The 24,779-nt window shown below is 32.1% G+C and overlaps 2 protein-coding genes across 2 annotated transcripts in view; one reads left to right on the forward strand and one right to left on the reverse strand.

The window, feature by feature from the left end:
* Window positions 1–496, reverse strand: part of LOC100800765 (uncharacterized) — a 9,746-nt gene extending 9,250 nt beyond the window's left edge. Inside the window, exon 1 of the mRNA XM_006576593.4 lies at window positions 147–496. Coding sequence (XP_006576656.1) covers window positions 147–308 — 162 coding nt within the window. The 5' untranslated portion in view covers window positions 309–496. The remainder of the gene's footprint in view (window positions 1–146) is intronic.
* Window positions 497–21,550: 21,054 nt separating this feature from the next.
* On the forward strand, window positions 21,551–23,368 carry LOC100801303 (hydroquinone glucosyltransferase). Its single transcript, XM_003520954.5, has one exon. The coding sequence runs from the start codon at window positions 21,812–21,814 to the stop codon at window positions 23,243–23,245; it is 1,434 nt and encodes a 477-aa protein (XP_003521002.1). The 5' UTR covers window positions 21,551–21,811; the 3' UTR covers window positions 23,246–23,368.
* Window positions 23,369–24,779: the final 1,411 nt, after the last annotated feature.

The following is a 24,779-nucleotide window of genomic DNA, read 5'->3' on the forward strand; positions in this document are numbered from 1 at the left end:
TTGGGGGGGGGGGGGAATGCCGAGAACAATATTGTTTGCACAACACTATATATAAGCAATGAAGCATTATTACATAATCAATAGCTAACATATATAACATTATACTTAAAAGAAGTGAAAACAGAAATGATGGTGGATGGGTGTACCTGAACGAGCTCCATGAGGAAATGAACATCTTTGGCATAAAGCTCAGTCGAGAGATTCTTTGTGGCTTGGTGCAAGTCCTCACGCAATGGGTTTGGTTCCCCTCCAATGGAGAATTTGGTCCTTCGTATCTTCTCAATGTGCTCCTTTGGTGTGATCTCCATTACCTCACTTCACAAAACAAAACTACAAATGGCTCACCACAAAATCACTATTAAATGAAGCAAAGTGTGTGAGAATGTGTAAAGGGATCAAGAAGAGTGCCTTAAATGGGATCAAGACTTTGGTCTACTTAAAATGTCACAAAGATCGATGAAAGACCAAGACTACTTCGTGGAGAAGTAAAGCAGAAAACTGTTGGTCTTCGATTTAATTATCAATTATTAATATACGGTAAAAGGGTAGTGTCATTCGGAATTGGGTGCCTTGAATTTTTCTTTCAATTTCCTTGTGCTAAAATATTTTAACTATCTTAACTTATCACCATTATCATATTTTATAGAATTAAAAATTATTTTAAATGTATTTTTTATGAAAAAGTTGATAAGTTTAACATACTTGACCGTATAATTTAATAATGATGGTGTAAAAAGTTTTTAGATTGTTAATATATTTTAATTAAATTTAATCGCTTAAAATAATATTTTTGTTATTGATAATTAAATTAACAATTTATATTGCCATTATATAAGATTACTAGTAGACGTGTGAAAATGATCATAAATACTTTCCATATTATTATATTTTAGAAGGAAAAATGTTTAAAACTTTTATTATTCGTTTTTTTTCTCCAATTTCTATCTTTGTTGTAAGAGTTTCTTTTTGTTGTTTTGTTTTTCTCTTGAAAACAAAATAATGAATAAGATCATTGAGTATATCAAATATTTGTTGGTTTGACTGAAAGTAAATTTGAATATTTTAATCTTATGCGGAGAAAGATAGAAAAAAACAAAGTGTAATTGAAAATAAAAAGCACCACTAAAAAAAACTAACAACCGAGATTAATCATTAAAAAAAGTTTGGAGTAAAATATATTTTTAGTGTTTAAATTTTTTTATATTTATAATTTTGGTTTTTAGATATATTTTTTTTTCAACTAGTTAATGTTTTTTGAATTTTCCCCATCTAATATTTTTTCATTATTTCTATCTCTTTTTGGCCATCAGACTCTTGAGATTCCTATTAAATGAAGCAAAGTGTATGAGAATGTGTAAAGGGATTAAGAAGAGTGCCTAGGTAAATGGGATTTTGGTATACTTAAAAGGTCACAAAGATCGATGAAAGACCAAGACTACTTCATGGAGAAGTAAAGCAGAAAACTGTTGGTCTTCGATTTAATTATCAATTATTAATGTACGGTAAAAGGGTAGTGTCATTCGGAATTGGGTGCCATGAATTTTCCTTTCGATTTCCTTGTCCTTTCCACGGGACCAATGGGGAGAAATAGCTTCGTGCTTTTCAATTGCAAAAGGAAAAAAATTAATATTTCTTTTTGACAAGCAAATAAAAATTTATTAAAGAAAGCTCAGGATAAAAGTAGGGTCATAAGCAATTTCCCTATCATACCCGAGAAAACCTGCAATATAAATAAGTTTAGTAATCAAGAGTTTTAATTGATTAAACAGAAATATAAATATTATAAACTTTCTTATATATAACACTATTGTTTTACATGTTCCCACAATAAAGGATTATCCATTCAAAATAAATCCCAACAAATTCACCTATACCCACCACGCAGCAAATAAAAGGCATCGTATCTGTGTCTCTCTTTATATATATATATATATATATATATATATAATACAACTCCAATAAAAATATTTTTTTAACATGAGAATTATTAATCATACTTATTAGATTATGATTAAAAATAATAGATAACTTAGATTAAAATATTTAATATAACTATTAATTTTCTAAAAGATTCATCAAATAAAATATGCGTTAAAATATTTTAAGTATCGTCATCTCCATCATTATGTTTTATAAAATTAAAAATTATTTTAGATGTAGTTTTTATGTATTTTTTATGCAAAAAGTTGATAAGTTTAACATACTTGACAGTATAATTTAATAATAATGGTGTAAAAAGTCATTAGATCGTTAATATATTTTAATTAAATTTAATAGCTTAAAATAATTTTTTATTGATAATTAAATTAACAATTTATATTGACATTATATAAGATTACTAGTAGACGTGTGAAAATGATCATAAATACTTTCCATATTATTATATTTTAGAAGGAAAAATGTTTAAAACTTTTATTATTCGTTTTTTTGGCCAATTTCTATCTTTGTTGTAAGAGTTTCTTTTTGTTGTTTTGGTTTTCTCTCGAAAACAAATAATGAATAAGATCATTGGGTATATCAATATATCTATTGGTTTAAGTGAAAGTAAGTTTCAATTTCTTAAGCAGTTTCTCATATTCTAATCTTATGTAAAGAAAGAGAGAAAATACAAATTATAGTTGGAATAAAAACACCACTAAAAAAAAGTCAACTAGCAACTAAGATTAATTATTAAAAAAAAATTGTGGTAAAATATATTTTTAGTGTTTAAATTTTTTTATATTTATAATTTTGGTCCGACAGTTAATGTTTTTGAACTTTTTTCCCATAGGTGGGTGTGGACACTATGGTATGCTGTTAACCAGATCCAGGTTCTACATAGAACTCTCAACGAGGATCAACTTTCAAACAAGGCTCATACTCAACGTTTGATTTCGTTGCAATCTCCACGAGAGAACTTTGTATAGATTAATATTGATTATGTTTTACAAAACTAAATGAAAGATTAACGGGTAGTTAGAAGCTAAAAAATCCAACTTATTAAATTATAAACGTTTGATAAAATTAACTATTGAAATACTTGAAAAGTATAAAACAAAAAAATAATAAAATCGAAATTTATTTAAAAAAGGTAACAAGAAAAACGTATATATAAATATATATGTATGTATATTGAGGATAAAAGTGAAAGAAAATATAAAAAACTAAAAGCTAGTGTTTTAAAAAATGTTACTTTAAGTACCGTTTAAGAAACACTAAAAGTTATTAAAAATCTACTAAAAAAGTTCATTTTCCGAATAGTCAAACAAGTTTTTCAGCCAGTAATAAAAGTTAGAAACTAACCAAAATATTTTATCGAACACGTCATTAATGGTAGCTCTCTAGGCAATCTAGGTCTATCTAATTATGGAAGAGTAATCTATGACACTTATGGCAATTGGAAGTTGGGTTTCTTAGGTTTTTACGGCTTTAGGACCATAGATGACGTACTGGTCCTGAATCTTCTAATAATTTCTTGATATACAGTGGCATCCCTATACCGCTATCATTAATAAGATCAAGGTGTTGAAGAACTATAACTTTGGCTTTCTTTCAATCATACTTTGAGAGAGGGTAACTAATGTCACTACTAGAAAAAATGTTTTCTACAAAGGCGAAACGACAATGGTTCCCCAAGAACCGTCTTAGTATATTAGGCAGTGACAATTTTATAAATAGGAGGTTTTTCAATGAAGACGATTTTACGAAAATCGTATTGGAAACTACCATTCCACGATGGTTTCGCAAAAACCATCTTAGAATGGTTGCCAATGCATGACGATTTTCAAAAATTGTTTTAGAATGTTATCATTCTAAAACGGTTTTTAGAAAATTGTCTTAGAAGTAAGTGTCATTTACTCTCTCGCTTCTTACTCTATCCCTCTAACTCTCACTCTCATTCGATTATGGCTATGTTTGAAACCCCTAACCATCTTCCTCTCATCTGACCCCCACCTCCACCTGGTAGACCTCTCTTTCATCCTCTTCCTCCTTGGCCACTACCTCTCCTGCATCCACTCCCCGGAGCCACCGTCCCTTGAGGGGTTCAAAGTTGTCCTCTCCGCCTTCTACGCCACCGAGACCAAATCCCGCAGTGGCAAATTGCTTGTGGTCACAATCTCTGACATCTACCACACGTCCCTCCATCAAGCCCCAAACCCCTAGCCTTAACCCTCACCCCACCACCCTCGGTTGGACTCATTTCGCCCCCTTTAGAACACCAACTCAACGTCAAATCCACCAAGCCTGCCTCCATTGTTGGCATCGCACTCCACTCCTTCTTCTCCCAAAGCTCCCATGTAACACCTCGTTTTTCGTAAAATAAAAAAAAGAGTTTTATTTAAAAATTAATAGAGTTTTTAGAAATTAAATAAATGAGAGAAAAAGGTTTTTTTTGTTAATTAAAATAAGAGTTTCATAGTATTAGAAAATAAATATATTAAAATGATGTTTTAGAAAATAAAATGATGTTTCAATTGGTTATTTATTTAATGAAATAGTAAAATAAAGTTCCTTTATATAAAATAATAAAATAAATAAAATAGAGTAAATAATAGGTTCAGAGTACCCCTAACTATAAATAGAAACATATTAGGTCAGTTTTCATATTTATAATATGTTTCTATGCTTTTTCTTCGTCTCAAATTCATTATCACTTCTTCCTCTCCCAAACCCTTCTTTTTTCTTGCATACACCCAAACTTCTCTCAGTAAAATTACAATCTCAAATTGGTTAACTGTTGGATCATCCTAAAATTTGGACACTACCTATGGAACTTAATTTCACATATTCTCACTGTTGGGATCCGTGAAATAATGTATGTAGAGAGATAAATTTTGCTCGCACAGAGATAGTGAAATTGAGGTTTCAATCCATTCTCCTTCTCTTTAACACTTGGAAACCCTAGTAGAGCAACCATAAGAAAAGCTCGAGGAATCTTAGGGAACCACTAGAGACACCATTATTGCTTCTAGACTACACACGTGAGCCCGTTTAGAAGTAAAGGATGAGTTTATCACAATTAGGGTTAAAATGAACATGTGTAGGAATCCTTAGAGGATCAAATTAGGTTTTATTTTGGGATGTTTATTGTATTGTAATTCTTCCTTTACGATTATAATTATGATATTATTGTGTTTGACTGACCAATTGATGCTCTAATGCGAATTGATTGATAAAATTAAGTGTTCTTGGTGTTTTCGTGTTTGTGACCTATGATTTTGATTCACTTAATTTTGATATGATTATGTGAAATTGTTTGAGGTGTTTAATCATATGAACATAACATATTAATATTATTATTGTGTGACATTTATATGATACATGAGGCATGATAATGTGTTGTCTTGGGATTATGGAAGTGTGATGAACTATGTGTAAGTGACAAGTTGAGTATGTGTTAAATTGTGAGATCGCACATGTTTTGAGATGTGTGCATTGATTTGTGAGCTATGAACTGTACAATCCCACAACTGTAAGATCCTTTAAGGGCGACGAGTTTTTTCATGACAAGTATTGTGATGAGATCCATTGTGGGAACCTGACGAGTTAAAATGATTTTGAAAACAACTGAGTAGTTATGTGTAGTGTGTAATGCATAGGTAAAGTTTGTGTTGTGCCATGTATATATTAATATTGTGTGATGCGTATATGAATCATGAGGTGTGATAACATGTTGCTTTTGTATTATATCATTGTGATTGAGATTGGTTGTATGTGATAAGTTGGGTATGTGTTAAATTGTGATATCACACGTGTATTGAGTTGTTGTGTGTATTAAGTTGTGAGCAATGAATTGTACAATCACACGATTGTAATACCCTTTAAGGGCGTCAAGTTAATGCACGACGAGTGTTGTGATCAAGTCCATTGTGAAAACCCGACGAGTTGAATCACTTTGAGGCGCGACGAGTTAAAATTATTTTGAGAACAATTGAGGAGTAGTGTGTTTTTTATACTTCATAGATAGAGTTTGTGTTAGAAAAATGGCCTCAGTTATCTTAAGAAGGGGGGGTTGAATTAAGATAACAAGAACTATTCCCCAATTTAAAATTTCGCTCTCTCTTTTTAGATTAACAATGCACCCTTAACATGAATTACTCAAAAGATAATTCAGAATAAACTTATTTAAAGGCAAAAGATAAATAGCAATAAATAAAAGAAGTTTAAGGGAAGAGAGAAATGCAAACTTGATTTATACTGGTTCGGTCACTTCCTGTGCCTACGTCCAGTCCTCAAGCAACCCACTTGAGATTTTCCACTCTCTTTGTAAAATCCTTTTACAAAGTCTGAATCACACAGGGACAACCCTTCCCTTGTGTTCAGGAATCCTTTACAACAAGAGACCCTCAGTCTCTTAACCCTTTTTCAGAAGTAAAAAGAAAAGAAGAAGAAATCTCTCTTGAAAGAGACAGATTGTACAATGAAGATCAATCACAATTCCTTATTTGAATATGCAAGTGTTTGACCAAGGAATTCTTTGAGAGGATAAGACATTTCAATTTAGAAAAACTCTCTTAATCTTTTGAGAGGATAAAACTTTTTGGGCTATCAAAAACTCTCACTTTATTCGTGTTTCCAAGTCACATATAAATAGACCTTTGATGGCCATACATAAAACATTTGAATAGATGTGACTCTTGAAAGTTATTTTCTGAAAATCTCCTCTGGTAATCGATTATAATAATTGTGTAATCGATTACAGACTTTAATATTTGAATTAAAACGTTTATTAACTGTTGGTAATCGATTACCAATATGGTGTAATCGATTACACAGTCTAAAATTTGAATTCAAATATTTAGTAGCTGTTGTAAACCATTTTTGGCCACTGGTAATCGATTACATCCTCTGGTAATCGATTACCATAGAGTAAATATCTTGAAAAACACTTTTTAACTCAAATTACTTGGCCAAACCTTTGCTAAATCAATTAGGAATTCCCTTCCTAAAATACTAGTGATCATCTTGATGTTGTGGCTTGTATTCTTGAATCATTTGCATCATTTGCATCAAATCATCATGATCATCATCAAAACATCAAAGTCATTTGCTTCTACAGTTTGCATGCTAAAATGTTTTCTAGGTTGAATCTGAATCAGGAGACAGAGGCTCTAATAGACTCTTTGGAGTCTAGGCATTGGGGGTAAATACACCTTATTTGAGTACTCCTTTAAGCCTGTGTCGATCCCCCATGGTTAGAACATTCTTGCAAAATAACGTGACCCTAACTGGTCTCCCTATGATTTTATCTAGTGAGAGTGATCTGACTTACTAATGTGTAGTCTGTCTTATCATGTACTCTTAGGCGCGCGATGAGATTTTTCATTGACATGATACCATATTTCATTATATAGGATTGAGTCTTAGTGTATCTGTTGCATGATGCTCGTGTAATGATCATTTTGACTTACTACGCAATGGAATGAAATATGATTTTGTGATTAAATCCTTGGGACAAGTGATGCTACACGATGAGTGATAAAATGATGCGAACTTGTTAAGTTGAGCTTGTTATACTTATACTATATATATGTATCTTCATTTATCTTTATTCATTTAGGAATGTGATAACTTACTCCTCGTGCTGGAGGACATAATGCTTTGATAGGATGTGATATTGAGACATGAGTTTCTGTTTGGCTTAATTGCAAAATCTATCCCCCTATTTTTCCTATTACACTACATCGGTCCCTTATTTTTTAATTCACTGATTGAGTCCCTATATATCTCAAAATACACTATCTTAGTCCCCATTTAAACCGTTGATTAACCGTTGACCATTGAATTTTAAATGTTGACTAGATGTTTACCAATATTTTCTTAAAAAATAAGAACTAAAAAAATGCTTAAGGAAGGATTAAAATCATGATCCTTGAAATAAGAAACACTCTTTAACCACTATACCCAAGTGCTCATTTGAATATTTGGTGCAAAATATAGTATTAATATAAGTTTTATGCAAAAATAGTTTAAAATTCAAATTTTATTCTTTTTTAATTTATTATATTTTATAATCTTATATATTATCTTTTAAAATATAATATATAAGATTAAATTATATTTTCACATAAATTAAAATATGTATACTTATATAAGCTTGATTTTTATTTTATATATTATATTTTTATAATCTTATGTATTTTATCACACTATTCAAAAATTATTTTATAATATAAATTTTATCTTTAATGTAAATTTTTTTGCATAAATTATCATTTCATAAAATGATAGTATTTTATTATCTTTTTAATATTTTTATATGTGATTTATTGATAATATTTCTTACCTATATTAAGATATTCTAATTATTTATTAGTCTTTTTTATTTATATTTAAATTTATTTAATTAGTTACGAAATTTTTTAAAAGAATTAAATTATACTGTAAAGATACATAATTAAATAAAATGATAGTATTTTATATTTTTGAAAATATTTATGTATGTAATTTATTGACATTATTTTTTATCTTTATTATAATAAATATTTTCATACCCTTAATTGATAAGTTTTTAATTTGGTGATTAACATGAATGTGAACGTTTTACTTACGAGAGCTCCTTTATGTTTATTGAATAAAATCATTTTATGTAATTTCATATTTTCATGTATTTTATTATATAAATATATATATTAGGGTAAAGGGTGTCACATTCCACATGCGCATGCCCGCCCAGTTTAAGCTCCACTTCTGCCAATTCGTTGCCACTTGAGGCAATGGTGCCTCCCACTGCCCCTGCCGCAATGAGCTCAACCACGATGGCAAAATTGTTGGCAAACAATTTTGCCAATGCAGTCGAGATTCGTGATGATATGGAAGGAAAAGGGAGAGGATTCCTTTATCATGGGAGATTCGACGACCTTCACTCAAAATCCTGGGGCATTGTCTATTGAGACCATTGAACTCACAAGATGTGAAGAACGTAGTGCGGTGCCTGTACGCCCGTGCTTCACACGATTTGGTGCCACAGGCGATACTCGCGACGAGAAGTCTCATTCAGCTTGATGTAAGGACATTGTGTAAGTAGTCAACTTCTCGACTAAACATTTAAAATGTTGATATCATCTCATTGTAATGATACTAAAGTACTAAACTTTGATCATATTGTGTGGTTTAAGTTTGAATAGACCTTTCATTCTAGTTCAAACAAATGAAGACTTGTTTGTATGGAAATAGAAAATAGAACAAATTGGTAATGCACTGTATTGATTTTTCTTTCTTATGTTTGCTTATCATAGATTGTGTTAGCTACTGAAAATTGGTGACTAATCTTTATCAAGGATCGTGAGCGTATACTAGGTAAATATTTCTCTCCAAACACGATTTGTTTCATACCCAAGGGCCAACCAGAAAAGAACATAAGCCGTTATTGCTTGTGCCAACCGTTATTGTCTGACATACGTTGTTAATTAATTAATTTTATTGTTTTCTTTAATAAAACAAGAATTATTTAAATATATTCGTATATATTCTCCTTTATATGTTCAATTACACACACACACACACACACACACACATATGCAAACTCACGTAATTATTTGATTTTATCCATGTGTATTTGTCGTAGTTACTAACTCAAAAATAAGATAAAATATAAATCTATTTTGAAAAAAATGTTTCATCATTTTTGTAGAAGAAAATAACGCAAGAAGCAGGATTGAATTATATTTTTAGAAATTTAAAACTTTTTAAAAGAATGAAAAAATGTTTATCATTTGATGTAAATAGACCTAAAAACACTTAAAGATCAAACTATATTAGACAATGAGAAAAACAAAACAAGATATAAGATCTAAAAATAAATTCAAACCCTTTGCCAATCAAAACAAAATAAAGAAGCGCACAAAGAATTATACTGGCTCATCTCAAACCCGAGAAATTGAGAGCCTAACTTAAAAGGTAGATGCACATTTATTCGCTACAGTCATATGAATGAAGCTTGTCTTGCCCTGATTTCATCCTTGTACTAGTTTAAGCACAGACATATCTGTGAGCCATAATCATAGAACTCTCAATCTGAGAAGCCTCAACTCATCTCAAGATCTTCAAGATAGATTTCTTCTATATAGAAGGATTCCCCAGATTGAGCATGATTCTAGGGAAGAACTACGTTAAATGTAGCCATCAAACCAAGAAGTCGTTGTAGGTCTAGAGGAGTATAGAAAGGCATTTCATCATATGCAACCTCTATTCTTGCCCAAAGTGTAGCTCCTAGAGGATAGACCTTTATGTCAGTTGGTCTGTGTTCGAAGATGATCCTGTTGAGGTTTGGAGGAGAGGGATTCCTTGAAGGAAAATCCCTTATGTGACTTGTTCTTCCAAAATAATTGGACAAAGCATGGACCTCTTCTTATTACAAGGTCTTAGAAGATGAACATGAGAAAGGATCAATCCCTAACACACCTTCTTTCCATAACTTGACCATATCTAACTTTTGAAGCTCAATCTTTTGCATTTATGGGTTTAAGCGTTGGGTGACAATGTCCATCTTCTCTCTCCAAGCTCAATTGTTAGTCTACCCTTAAAACAATTTGTATCCCCCAAAGTCGTGGTAAAGTCTAACGTTTCTGTCTAAAATAGGGATTGGCTTAGGTTCAATCCGAGGTTTAGATTTTGAGGGTAACGGCCAATCAATTGAGTCTCCATTTGTTCTACTCAAATGATGATGCAAATTATTGAAAATATCAGTTAAGAGTTATGGTGTAGCAACAATGTCAACTCTTTTCCTGATTTCTAGTCTAACTTTCATAACATCAAAAGGGACAGACTAGTGGCTCCATAGATGTTCTCCAATCTTGAGATGTCCCCTTCTAATATAGGTTGAGCAAGCAGAGCATCAACAACAACTTCATCTATAGTTATGAATGTGCAATGGTATAAAGGTATAACCCCAAGGTCTATTTCAATAGTGTCTAAATCAGTAGCAACATCAGACACTTGCAATGAGACTTTAATAACAAACTAAAGCATTGCAACATCTAGAGCCTTTCTTTCTTTTTCAGCTATTGGCTCTCACACCATGGTTGGTTAGAGTTCAACATCTCTTTCAGCAAAAGCTATGAGAATATCTCAACACCTGTTTCCAAAGCTAAATGCATTCTTGCATTCAACTCAGCCTTCTGCAATTCCTCTTCAGACACAACTTTTACAACTTCAAGCACCACCTCATCAAGTACTTGCTCAATATCAGATTCATTTCTCAACTCATCTTCCCTTGTCGAGGTTTTCAGAGATTCTATAATAACTTCCTCAATGGTAGCGACCTTCTTTGCTGCTTTTGCCTCTCCCATCTTCTTTATGGCCTTTTCTGCTATTGCTTTTCTATTAACATTTGCAAGATAGCATTGATTTGCCATAGTAATGGCAACAACTTCAGCCTTATTGGGAGGGGTGAAGCAGATTTAGGTGTAGACTGAGAAGGAAGGGCCTAGGAAGGTGAACGTAAAAGGGTACAAGTTTTTATGATTTCCACCTCACATGATGGTGAGGCTGGTTTGGGTTGGGAAGGTTCAAGGTTTTGAAGAGGGTGAGGTGATGGTGGTGAAGGTGCTGCTAATAGTTGGGTCTAGAAAGTTTGATTCTGATGGTAGGAATTTTGGGTTTGAGTGCATGGTCTGAGTTAGAGTTTGAACCCTTTGTTTTTTTAGGGTCAAATAGAGGTTAGGTTCTTGGCTTTTTGGATAAGATTGGGGGTTTGGGGTTAGAAGATGGAGGTTGGTCTTTTCTTTTAGTGGGTAGCTTGTGTTTGGTTTGGCTTGCTCCCCCTGCGTTTGTTGAGAAGACACTTCAGACTCTAGATCAAAAGGATTAACTTGAATTCTGATTAGCGTCACATAAAGGAGTCTCAATCACCTTCTTCTTCACTTTCTTCTTTATGTGCCTTTGCACATGGTCTTGGAATTTTTAAACAGTCCCCATCTTCACAAAGGTTGCCTCATTTAGTTGGGTGGCTCCAGATGATGCTCTATCAAAGAAACCTCCACTCTAGCTAGCCTCAAAATTTGGGTAAAGAGTATTCCATATGGAATAATGATAATTAATATTTAAGAGCACAAAATGCATAAAAAAGTAGATGAAAATTAGCAATGAGCCTCCATTTTTTGTGGTTTCTTTTTGTGAGAATTATGAAATAACTGAATTCTTATGAGTTTTACATAGTAGAGGTCTCATCATGATGATTGATAGGGTTTTTATGGGATTGAAGCCTCCATTTTGTACTGTCTTTGTGTGATTCTATTTCCTCTCTCCATGGATATTACTTTACACATCCCAATGGTGAAGGTGTGTGGAATTGAATCTCTAACCAAATATTAAAATTTTACGACAATCCAATGGTTAACGAATCCGGGATCTTAGTTTTACCAAAACAGTTGTGAGTTTCAGCGGGAAAAGAAAATGCTACGATGTGAAGTATATTTCTCTCAACTTCGACATGATTCTGAAATTTCCAACGGTGAGAATGTTTGTAAATGAATCACGAACCTGGTGCTCAATTTTCACAATGATCCAACGATGAATGAGTCCGAGATCATTGTTTTTCTAAGACAAGTTTGGTGGTATGCGGGGAAAGAGAGGGTTTTGGAAGAAAAAGAGGGGAAAACGAAATTCAGAAAAAGATGAGGCATCGCTAGTGTAAAAAATGACCTAATGCTATTTAAAACTAGGGTACTCACAACCTATTATTTACTCTATTTATTTATTTTTATTATTTTATAGAAAGAAACTCTTTTATTTCCTATCAAACGAATACCTTTTTTTATTTTCTCTCAAACCATTATTTAAATAAAGTTATTTCTCCTTATTCATTTAATTAGAAAAATCTCATCATTTTTCTAAAACTCTATTTATTTATAAATAATAATTTTTTTGAAATTAATTTACGAAAAATAGGATGTTACAATTTACATCCTCAATTCAACAAAAAGAATTATAAAACCAGCTATGGAGGAGTTGATTAACAAAACACAACTCTCTCTCAAAATAATCTCAACGTCATCACGTCAGCTCGACAACTCCGTAAAAGAAGCTCACTTCTCATACTCTACTGCTGTCATTCTGCTCCCACGAACAAAGGTTCGCGGTCATCACAGGTACCAACCACACGGTATAAAATTGCGAGGGGTGAATTTATTATAAAAGAAATTAATACAAAAAAAATCAAATAACCATGATTAGTAAGAAAAGATTAACATATATCATAAGCTTACACAAACATTCATTAGTCTAACACACACTCAACAAATAGTCATCATCCGTCCATGGTTCCAATCAATCATGCTCAGTATGATGCATGCACCTGACCTCAACTCTCAAATGCAATGTGGTATCATCCCCAAGGAAATAGTCTAAGTGTGTCCACACGATACTCTCACTTAGGAAAATTAGGCAGTAAGTATCGAGGTCACCCTGTCTTGCACAGGCAACTCCTCCCCCCCCCCCCCCCACGATGATCAGCTTGAGTCACAAGGGAGTTCCAAACCGAGTGACATGCCCTCAAGTAGAAGTATTTTTTCTCTCATGAAAAACTTTGAGTACTTATTGACAAAGTTTGTACTATTTCCATGCAATATGAAGTATGAAACATAGACACCATCAATGCACTGACTGTGGATAATTAAAGATTATAAGTCATCCCCCTCCAGAAATGCTTAAAACTCTTTAACCACTATATTTCCTCACCAGAGATATCCAACAAGGTCGTTGCACCCCCCATGTACATACACAACATACTACGTATGAAACATGGGCACCATCAATGCACTGACTGTGGATAGTTAAAGATTTTAAGTCATCCCTCTCCAGAGATGCTTAAAACTCTTTAACCACTCTATTTCCCTACTAGGGTTATCCAACATGGTCACTGCACCCCCCGTGTACATACACAACATAACATCATCACAATGCATTTTCAACATCATCAACATTTGATCTCAATATCATCATCAACATCACAAGCAATCATATTCCACATACATACACATAATTTCATGCCTGAGATTCACACTCCCCATGTCTTCAGACAACATAAACCTCATACAACAACAATCTATATTACCACAGGACTCATGTTTTTTTTAAGGAAAATTCTAAATTAAAGAGGAAAACTATAGTATTTAAACAAACTCTTATGCCCATCTAAAATTTAATAAAGAAGTAAATAGAAGAATAAATATAAAATTTTGGGTAGAATCTCCTCTATATTTAAGACTTTTCCCAAAAATTTCAATCAATACAACAACAACATCATTGACAATTTCTATCATCAGTAACAAACCTATCACATCCCATTAGTTAAAAACACAGTTTTTCTTGAAAACCAGCATGCACATCAATAACAATATATCACATCCCATTAGTTAAAAACACAGTTTTTCTTGAAAACCAACATGCAACAGGGATAGACATACATCCCCATAGTTAGGTTCCCTGACCCCAACTATGGTATTAAAAACTGTAAACAATAATAATCTCCCCTCACCTATCGTGAGCTCTACGTCAGTTTCTCTTTGTGTCGCCCAAAGACCTCTCTCGTTCAAGTTCGTTAGTCCAAATGCATGGTTCTATATACCAAATTGAAGGAAATTTAGTATAGATTTCAGAAACTAGATTAATGACAACATTCAGGGTCAAATACCTATGTCAAAACATAAAGGGCTAAGGGGTGTTTCGGATTCTACTAAAAGGAGACATCATTTTACAATTCCGATCACGCCAATGTGACCGGGGTTCAGTGAAGGTCACAAAAATAACATCAATGTTATAAAAAGATAACTTTTACAATGTCTCATTTTCAAGGGTTTTTCAAAGGAAGTGTTAAAACATCCAATAATGGTTCTCAAGTCAGAAGAAATGCAAAGATAAACTGAAACTAACAAGGAGAAGGATTAGAATCACGGTTACCTCGAAGAAACCACGAAGGATGGATTGGAGGCTTCGCTCTTTACCGAATCTTCGAGTTGAGTTTTGAAGATTCCGCTCCGATTAAATTGTTTTTCTCCTTGCGGTGATCCGACCACAAGCAAAGGTGGCTCGTGGTGGACACCGGTGGTTAGTGGTGGTGGAGGAGGAGCTTGGGGGTGTTAGGGGAGGGTTTAGGGGAAGAGAAGGATGAAGAAGATGTTTGTTTTACGCTGCTATACATATTTGAAGCCTGCAACACTCGCCCAAGCGAGCTGACCCACAACTCAAATTTTCTGCTTTGGTAAAAAATTCATATCTCATACTCAAGATATTATATTAAAAATCTCGACGGTCCAAATGTGGATAATTGTCTTACTAACAAGCAAACAAAATATAAAGACGATCCAACGGTTAAAGAATATGGGATGATGATTTTACTGAAATAGGTTTTGGCAAATTTTGAAATCTCACAATTTCAACTTGTCTCAACAAAATTCCACATAACTCTACATCCACATCAAGAAATTCACACATGACTAATTCTAGCCATACATCAACTCATTCAAGTCAATCATATAGTCAAATAAAACGATAAATACAATTAAACATCGATTTATAATTAGTAATTTCTCAGGGTGTTACAATAATCATATGACAATTTCGAAGAAGAACATCATTGGGCATATCCTCTTCATTGTCTGATGAATTACAAGAAGTATCAGATTCAAAATAGGTTTTTATGTCGACCAGTATGGGTAGTCTTCTCCTGCAAAGCATGGTGACCTTGTGAAAGATGACCCCCAATGCTGAACTGACGTTGGTTATCTGTCCACTGGATCTTTTCCTCTACACACTGTTAAGTGCTCAACCCTTAAAGGTTGAGCTCTGATACCAAATTGTATAAGCAAATAACACAAGAAAGGGGATTAATTTTGTTTTCAGAAACTTAACACTTTTTAAAAGATTGAAAACATATTTATCGTTTGAAGTAAATAGACTTAAAACCACTTAGAGATCATACTATGTTAGATGATGAGAAAAACAAATTTCTTTGTAAAACAAAATATAAGATCGAAAAACAAATTCAAACCCTTTGTCAATTAAAGCAAAAGAGAGAAGTATGCGAAGAATTATATTGGTTCGTTTCAAACTCGAGACTACGTCTAATTCTTAGCAACCCACAAAGTTTCCACTAACTTAACAAAGTTACAGGTATTTTTCACTATCACTTCCGGCTCTTATACTTGCAAGCTCTACCCTAAGCTTGACTTAAACGTAGTATTCTTTGTCCTACTAAGCCACTATTGGCTCTAAATAAATCAACGAAATTTGTTGGAAGTTTGCGCACTGAATAAATATGTGAAAGTCTTATAGACGAATATATCACTCAATACTTTTAGTATTTTCTCTCAAGGTATGCAAAGTATTTTGAGGGCTTAGTATCTTCACAAGAATTTTAAAAAAAAATTACAAGAAAGAATGAAGGAATATGTTCGCATAGATGATTCTATCTTATTTCTTCACATCTTCTTATATATATATATATATATATATATATATATAGCCTTCATCTCCAGGTATTCATTGTCTCACAACAGTTAGATTCTTCACTTTATTCTTCGTCTGAAGTCTTAAGCCTGTTGGAGCATTTAATAATTACATTAAATGCATGTCTCTTCTTCATGCAAAGCCCATGTTGATAGGCTAGCATGTCTTGTACTCCAATAGGAAAGTCACTTCTTTCATCATAACAGGTTTGCAACAACATGGTGTGCCTTTTGACGAGGATTAATGTCTTCCAGATTATGGAGACTTCATTTATTCTTCATAGGACTTTGATAGATCTTAGGATAATATTTTCTACATGAAAGAATCTTAAACATAGAATATTAAATGAAGGTCTTAAATACATAACTTAAATGTTATATCAGATCATCTTATGAATGCATTGTTTGAAACTTCAAATGCATAGATACAGATCATGATTTGATAGCATGCCAAACACATATTTTATCATTTGTATTTATTTGCATATAATCAAAATAATTTGGAGTCTTGATTCATCTTTAAGATATAAATATCTTTTGACTTAACAATTTTGAGATTTTTTAATCCTAAATGGTTGAACAACAATTCTAAAGAGGTAGAACAACAAACAAGGAAGTAGATTATAGCTATGGTCCAAAAAACAAGCTCAAAGTTAAAATGTTAACTTACTAAATTATAAGTGTTCGGTCAAACTAGTTACCAAAGTAGTTGAAAAATGTAAAGTGACAGAAAATCAATAAAACATTGATTTACTTAAAAAGGGTAATCAATAAATTTGATAAATATATTAAGCATAAAAATGAAATAAAATATAAAAAATAGAAGCTAACATTTAAAAAAATTACTTCAAGTAACATTTAAAAAATGTTAGAAGCTACTAAAAAAGTTGTTTACCAAATAGTCAAACGTGCTTATGGTTGACAAAACTAATTGAAAAACTAGTTGAAAGCTGAAAACTAGTCGATAATTGAAAGTTAAAAAATTGGTTTATCAAGGCTATGTTCGATCAAACTAGCTAAACAACTAGCTAGAAGCTGAAATACTATCATATTAAATTATAAATATTTTGTAAAATTAGTTGTTAAAGTAAATGAAAAGAGTAAAATGACACAAAATAATAAAATTATGATTTATTCAAAAAGAAAAATTAGAAAAATTGATAAATATATATAGTATGAAAAGGGAAGAAAGTATAAAATGTTAGAAGCTAGAAGATAACGTTTTTTAAATTACTACTTCAAGTAGCATTTCAAACAACACTAGAAGTTACTAAAAAAGATTATTTGTCGAATAGTTAAACAAATTATTGGGCTAGTAACAAAAGCTAGAAACTAATTGGAATGTGTTAATGGATATAACCTAAATTATAAGTGTTTGATAAAATTAAATATTAAAGTAGCGAAAACATATAAAATGACTGAAATGAAAATAAGATATTGTTGGACCTTGTGGCCTCAATAATCGTAAGAGGGATAGGCTTAGAATGCAGAAGAAGCAACAACAATCAATTTAATAATGTTCTATAAACATGCAAGGCAAAATTGATTGCAATAACATAAATGAGATAAGGGAAGAGAGAATGCAAACACAATTTTATACTGGTTCGGCCACTTCCTGTGCCTACATCCAGTACTCAAGCAACCCACTTGAGATTTCCACTATCTTTGTAAAATCCATTACAAAGTCTGAACCACACAGGGACAACCCATCCCTTGTGTTCAGGAATCCTTTACAACAAGAGACTCACAGTCTCTTAACCAATCTCATTGAATAAGAAGAATGGAAGAAGAATTCTCTCTTCAAGAGAAGAATATTACAATGAAGATCATGTAAGAGTTCATATAGATTTTGCAAGTGTTTGGTCAAGGATTTCTTTTGAGAGAGCATTTGACAATGAAGTTCTTTTGGAATCTCTCTCATTGTCTTTTGAGAGGATAAGACATTTTGGACCAAAAATACTCTCTGTCTAAAATTCGTGCCCAAGTCACCTATTTATAGGCCTTTGATGACCATTCATAAATCTAATGAAAAGATGTGACTGTTGGCAGATTTTCTGAAAACTTTCCACTGGTAATCGATTACAATGTTTGTGTAATCGATTACACAGTTATAATTTGAAGGGTTATGACTTTTGAATTTGAATTTCCAAAGTTTCGTTGCTGGTAATCGATTACAGACATATGGTAATCGATTACATGTTGAAAATTCAAATTCAAAACCTTTTTCAACAGCTATTTCTCAACCCTGTCTTCTGGTAATCGATTACACTTCCTGGTAATCGATTACCAGAGCCTTGCATGTCTTGAAAACACTTTGTTTTAAGGCAAGGCTTGATCTTTAGTGAATCTTAAAACAAGGCTTTGTTTGTTGAAGCAATCTTGAATTATTCTTGAAGCAAATGCTTATCATTTGAAGCAGCCTTGTTAGATTCTTCTTTGACATCATCAAAATCATGTATACATACATTCACACAGATATTTTTATATAATTTCAAATTTATTTATGGATAAAAATATATTTGAGGTATTACAATTTTGTTTTTTAATTAATTTTTAACTCTTGTAATTTTTATAGATAAATTATTTTCATTAAATTTTCATTTTCAATTATTACATTTATTTTTCACATTCTCTCTCTCTCTCTCTCTCTCTCTCTCTCTCTATATATATATATATATATATATATATATATATATATATATATATATATATTCTACTATTAATTTTATATTATGCCTTAAAATATATTTAATCAAGTTTAAAATAAAGTAAAAAAATAAATATAAGTCATATAATTTTATTCCTAAGTAAATATTTATTTTTATTATGTTAATTTGTGTAATAGTTAACATAAATTATATAATATAAAATTATTCAAAAATAATATAAACTAAAATAAGGTTAATCTAACATTTATCATTATCAATTTCATGAAGTAATGTTGAATAATAAATTAAATATTATAAATAATACAATGGTTAAAATAAAGTAGTTTAATATACAAAATATAGGAGAAATAAGTGAAAAAAAATGAATAATAAATCCATGTTTTATTTAAAAATGATAATAAGAAAATTTAATAAATATTTTAGGATAAAAAAATATAAAATAACTAGATACTAGAAATGGTAGAAGATACTAAAAAAAAATTAGTCAAACAAATTTCAGTTAGTATAAAAAAATCAAAATCTAACTAAAATGACTTGTTTAACATAACATAAATTTATAAATAAATTTTAATTTATTATTCATTATCAAATTTAATAAGATTTTAAACAAACAATCGAACATGCTAGATTTGAAAGGATGTTCTTAAATCGATCTAAAAAAAAATTGAAAATTGATCCAAAGAATAAAAAATAGAATAAATTGAAAATCAAACCAATCAAATTTTTTAAAATCAATTTTTTATTCGTATAATTTATATGTATTTATGAAAAATATATTTAATTAATGATATTTTTATTAACTATTTGAGTTAAAATGTGTAAATATACCATTATTAATTATATAATGATATATAAATGAAATATTTGATATTTGAAATTATTTTTATTATATTAGTTTTATTTAACATTTTTTCAAAAGAAATAAAATTAAGAATAAAATGAATAAATAATTCAATTCAAATCATTTTAAATTGGAACGAATCAAACTGAACTAATTGAATAATATGTTAACAAGATTTGATCAAATGCAATCAGTAAACCCCTCTAATGTAAAGTCTATCTAGGTGATATATATTGGTAAATGCGTACATAATTTTAATTGTGATTCGCGGAGCATGATTTTTTTTTTTATGTGATATAATCTCTGAAGCATTTGATTATATTATGTAATTATTAATTATTTTTAATTAATTGTCTTTTAGGATATTAATATATATTTTTTACTTTGTCGATAATATTTCTCAAGCTTTTAAAATTTTTTATACCCTTGTCTGTTACTTAATTCATAAATTTGAAAAAATTATTTGCAATTTTTGTGTGAAAATTTTGCAAGAAACATTAAGATTTATATATATAATAATTCATATCTAAAGTATTATCCTTAATTCTTATTTTAAAGAAATTATTATGAATCATTTGAAAATTATTTCGCTATTTTGGTGTCACTGGTGTGATCTCATTTGTAACATGTAATGAAGTTCAACTTTTAAGCATGTTGTCACGGTTTCATTTTGTGTATGAAAAAATATATATTATTAGAAAAGGTCAATTTCCTTTCATTTTTAGTGTGTATGAAAAAATATATATTATTAGAAAAGGTCAATTTCCTTTATATTTTAGTGAGGTTTGTCTTAATTCTGATATACTAGTATAAACTAGCTGTACCCATAAAATGTAATGAAGTTTTATTATTATTTTTTTCTTAGTGAAAGTGATCCCCTGCATCAATTTCTCCGCACGAGGTTGGACGCCAGGATTTTGATTTTTCTTCTTTTTCTACGGATAAATGACATTTTAGTTTCTAGAAAGCCAGTAACAGTTTAGTCTTGTAGAAACAAAGTAATAATAATTTTGTCTCAAAAAAATTAAGTTATATCATGGTTGAAATAAATTATAATAATTTGTATTATTTAATCGTATTATTTAAGGTTTGAATTCTGATATTAAATATGAAATATACTATGTTAATAAAAAATATCCATTTTGTGTGTTTATGGTTCCAAATGAAATTAATTGTGACTTCTAGCGGCAAATACTTTATACCAATTCGTAAAAATAAAAAAAAGAGTTAAGTGATAGTAATATTTCAGAATTAATTTAACATTAAAGATGTATTTGAATTTTCAATGGAAGAATTCAAAAGTATGTTCAGAAAAATAAATTTTGAATCATAATTGATTATTGTCCAAAAAAAGTATATTTGAGGATAAAATTTTCGAGAAGCAATAATTGAGTGCATGTTTGGTTTATTGTCGCAAACGGATTTTTGGGACAAAGCAAAATGAGGTTTACCAAAGCATCAAGACATTTTCTTTTGCAAAATTATGTTTGTGGATTCTTAGATTTATCTTGGAATTCATGCATCACATCTTAAACGGAAATTCAAACATAATCCTTCTTGCAAATCTAAATTGAGATACTTTTATGAATTCAATCTGCAAACTTAAGTTTGATCCAAAGTTAAATCTGCAAACTTTAATGCAAAGATTGCTAAAATATAAAATTTACAGACCAAACTATTTAAAATATAATGGCACATTGATTGATTGAGCACGATCAATCAGTTTTATAATTTTTTTTATATGGTATTAAATTTGTATGGGTAAAAGAAAAAAGTGTAATGGTCAGATTGGTCATTTGCCCTTCTCTGTTCCAAAAGCCACAGAGCCAAAGTACTCCTCCTGATCCTCTGCTATTATTACTTCATACTTCTCGATGGATGAGAGTAAAACAGTTCACATAGCTGTAGTTCCCAGCGCAGGCTTCAGCCACCTGATCCCAATCCTCGAGTTCTCCAAGCGCTTAGTGAACCTCCACCCTCACTTGCATGTCACATGCATAATCCCCACACATGGTCCACCCCCAAGTGCCTCAAAATCCATCCTTGAAACCCTTCCCTCCCAAAACATCACCTCCACTTTCCTCCCCCCAGTTGACCTGCCTCAAGACCTTGACACAGTTTCCCAAATCCAACTCACAGTCACCCTCTCCCTCCCTCTCATCCACCAAACCCTCAAGTCCCTCTCTTCCACCACACCCTCTCTTGTGGCACTTGTGGTTGACACTTTTGCTGCTGAGGTACTTGACTTTGCCAAAGAGTTCAACCTCTTGGCCTATGTGTACTTCCCCTTGGCAGCCACCACTGTTTCCTTGCACTTCCACATGCTCAAGTTGGATGAGGAGACATCATGTGAGTATAGGGACTTGGATGGCCCTATTGAGATGAAAGGGTGCGTGCCTTTCCATGGTAAGGATCTTTACTCCCCAGCTCAAGATAGGTCTAGCAGGGCTTATAAAATGATGCTGCAAAGGATAAAAAGGTTCTTTTTTGTTGATGGGGTTTTTGTGAATAGCTTCTTGGAGATGGAGAGTGGTGTCATAAGGGCATTGGAGAAAGGTGGGAGGTGGAAATACAAGTACCCTCCTGTGTATGCTGTTGGACCAATTGTGCAAAGTGGGGTAGGGTTCGGCGGTGGTGGTGGTAGTAATGGGTTGGAGTGTGTTGAATGGTTGGATAGACAGAAAGATTGTTCTGTTTTGTTTGTTTGTTTTGGGAGTGGGGGGACATTGTCACAGGAACAGATGGATGAGTTGGCTTTGGGTTTGGAATTGAGTGGTCATAGGTTTTTGTGGGTATTGAGGCCACCAAGTAGTGTGGCTAATGCTGCTTATCTTGGTGGTGCTAATGATGATGGTGTTGACCCTTTGAAGTTTTTGCCATCTGGGTTCTTGGAGAGGACCAAGGGGCAGGGCTTGGTTGTGCCTTTGTGGGCACCCCAGGTTCAGGTGCTTGGTCACAGGTCAGTTGGGGGGTTCTTGAGTCACTGTGGGTGGAATTCGACGCTCGAGAGTGTGCTGCAGGGTGTGCCTCTGATCGCGTGGCCCCTGTTTGCAGAGCAGAGGATGAACGCAATTCTGCTTTGTGAGGGGCTCAAAGTGGGACTGTGGCCTAGAGTGAATGAAAATGGCTTGGTGGAAAGAGGGGAGATCGCTAAGGTTATAAAGTGTCTGATGGGTGGGGAAGAAGGGGGCGAATTGCGCCGAAGAATGACGGAATTGAAAGAGGCTGCCACTAATGCAATCAAAGAAAACGGGTCTTCTACGAAGGCCCTTGCTCAGGCAGTACTCAAGTGGAAAAAATTGGCATAGGAAAACATGTTTTATAGAAAGATTTTGTCAGGATCTTTGTTTTTGAATTCTGCTTCGCAATGATTGTCAATCCTCTTGTGAAACCTTGGCACAAGTGGGTAATAAATGTGATTTTCTGATCTAGAATGTGGTCATCATGAGAATTTGCAATTTTAAGCTTATACTTAAGCATTCTTATATGGGATTTTATAGAGAGTTGGCTTGAGTTGGTCTTATCTTCAATATGAGCATCCATTATTGGATTTGCATACTAGTGTGTTTGGTGGGTTGCCTATGAATATATGATTAATTTTGCATACTTATACAGTTTCTTTTGGAACTAATTTTCTGTTTTTGTAATAATCTAATAATTTGTCACATCTATATTTCCATTTCCATTATGCAGCTTATATGGTGATTGTGCTTCTGGCTGTGTTAGATAGTTAGACTTTGGTCACTACAAATCACTGATCACTTTCTTTCGTTTTATGGGGTAATAAATTCTCTTGGACTAGGCTTCGAGCCTGTGGGATGAAGTTCCTTTTCTTCCATAATGTCAAATGATTTTAGATTAGGAATGGATCATTATTCTTTGAGGGATATATTATTATTACCTTGGCATAAAATTGAGACTTGAACCTCATTCTTCAGACATTCCTAATTTTGTGCAGTCTTTCTTAGTTCTCCGATTTCAACACCAATTCAGTGACAACACCAATTCAATGACGTTCAATAATGATTAATGTACTTCCACTGTGCTTGTGACATGTATAACACAACTTTCTTAATTGTTAGTGATTTTAGCTCCTTCTACCCAGTATTCCCTTTCATTTTATGTAGCTATACAGTTTATCTGCTGTTGTATCTTCTGCAATTTTCATATTTATTTTAGATTTTTTTGCATAATCGGTGCGAGGTAATAATCCTAGTGATTTTTACCTTTATATATGTACTTAATGGATTGCAGAGTCTAAGTAGATATGTACTTACATGAACAGCCAATGATCATCATTCGACATATTTGAGGGCTTGTGGCTTTGGCAAGATGACAATTCAGTGAACATACATCAGAAACTACCTCTGTTTGGGTTAATAGTTGGTAGTTGCTCGTCTTGGATTCTTTATTGCTAGACATTGAAAATTATGTTCAAACCGAAGATGTTTTTGCTCTAGACTTCATAGCATCGGTTTCTTGCTTCTTGTTTGTCCTTGCATGATTAGAGTAGATCCATTGCAAAGTCCTTTGAGTTGATGAACAAGAAGGTTTACTATGATAGCAGGCATTTTAATAATCTGGTCTATCGTGAATGTTTTATTTGAGACTTCATTTATACCATTACATCTTCTTGGTTCTAGTTTATCCTCCTGGTATGCATAGACAAGTATAGTTCTATTTAGAAGCCTTTTAAGTTGTTCAGTTGAAGTATGATTATTTGTTCCATCTCTTGTCTTGGAATGAGAAATTTGCTGGTTTCTCATGAAGACTTCAAAAGTGATGACTATGGGATGTTACTAACGTAATTACTTGGATTATTTGGCTGCCTCATAAACTTTT

The sequence above is a fragment of the Glycine max genome, chromosome 3 (assembly GCF_000004515.6).
Source record: "Glycine max cultivar Williams 82 chromosome 3, Glycine_max_v4.0, whole genome shotgun sequence".
NCBI lineage: Eukaryota > Viridiplantae > Streptophyta > Magnoliopsida > Fabales > Fabaceae > Glycine > Glycine max.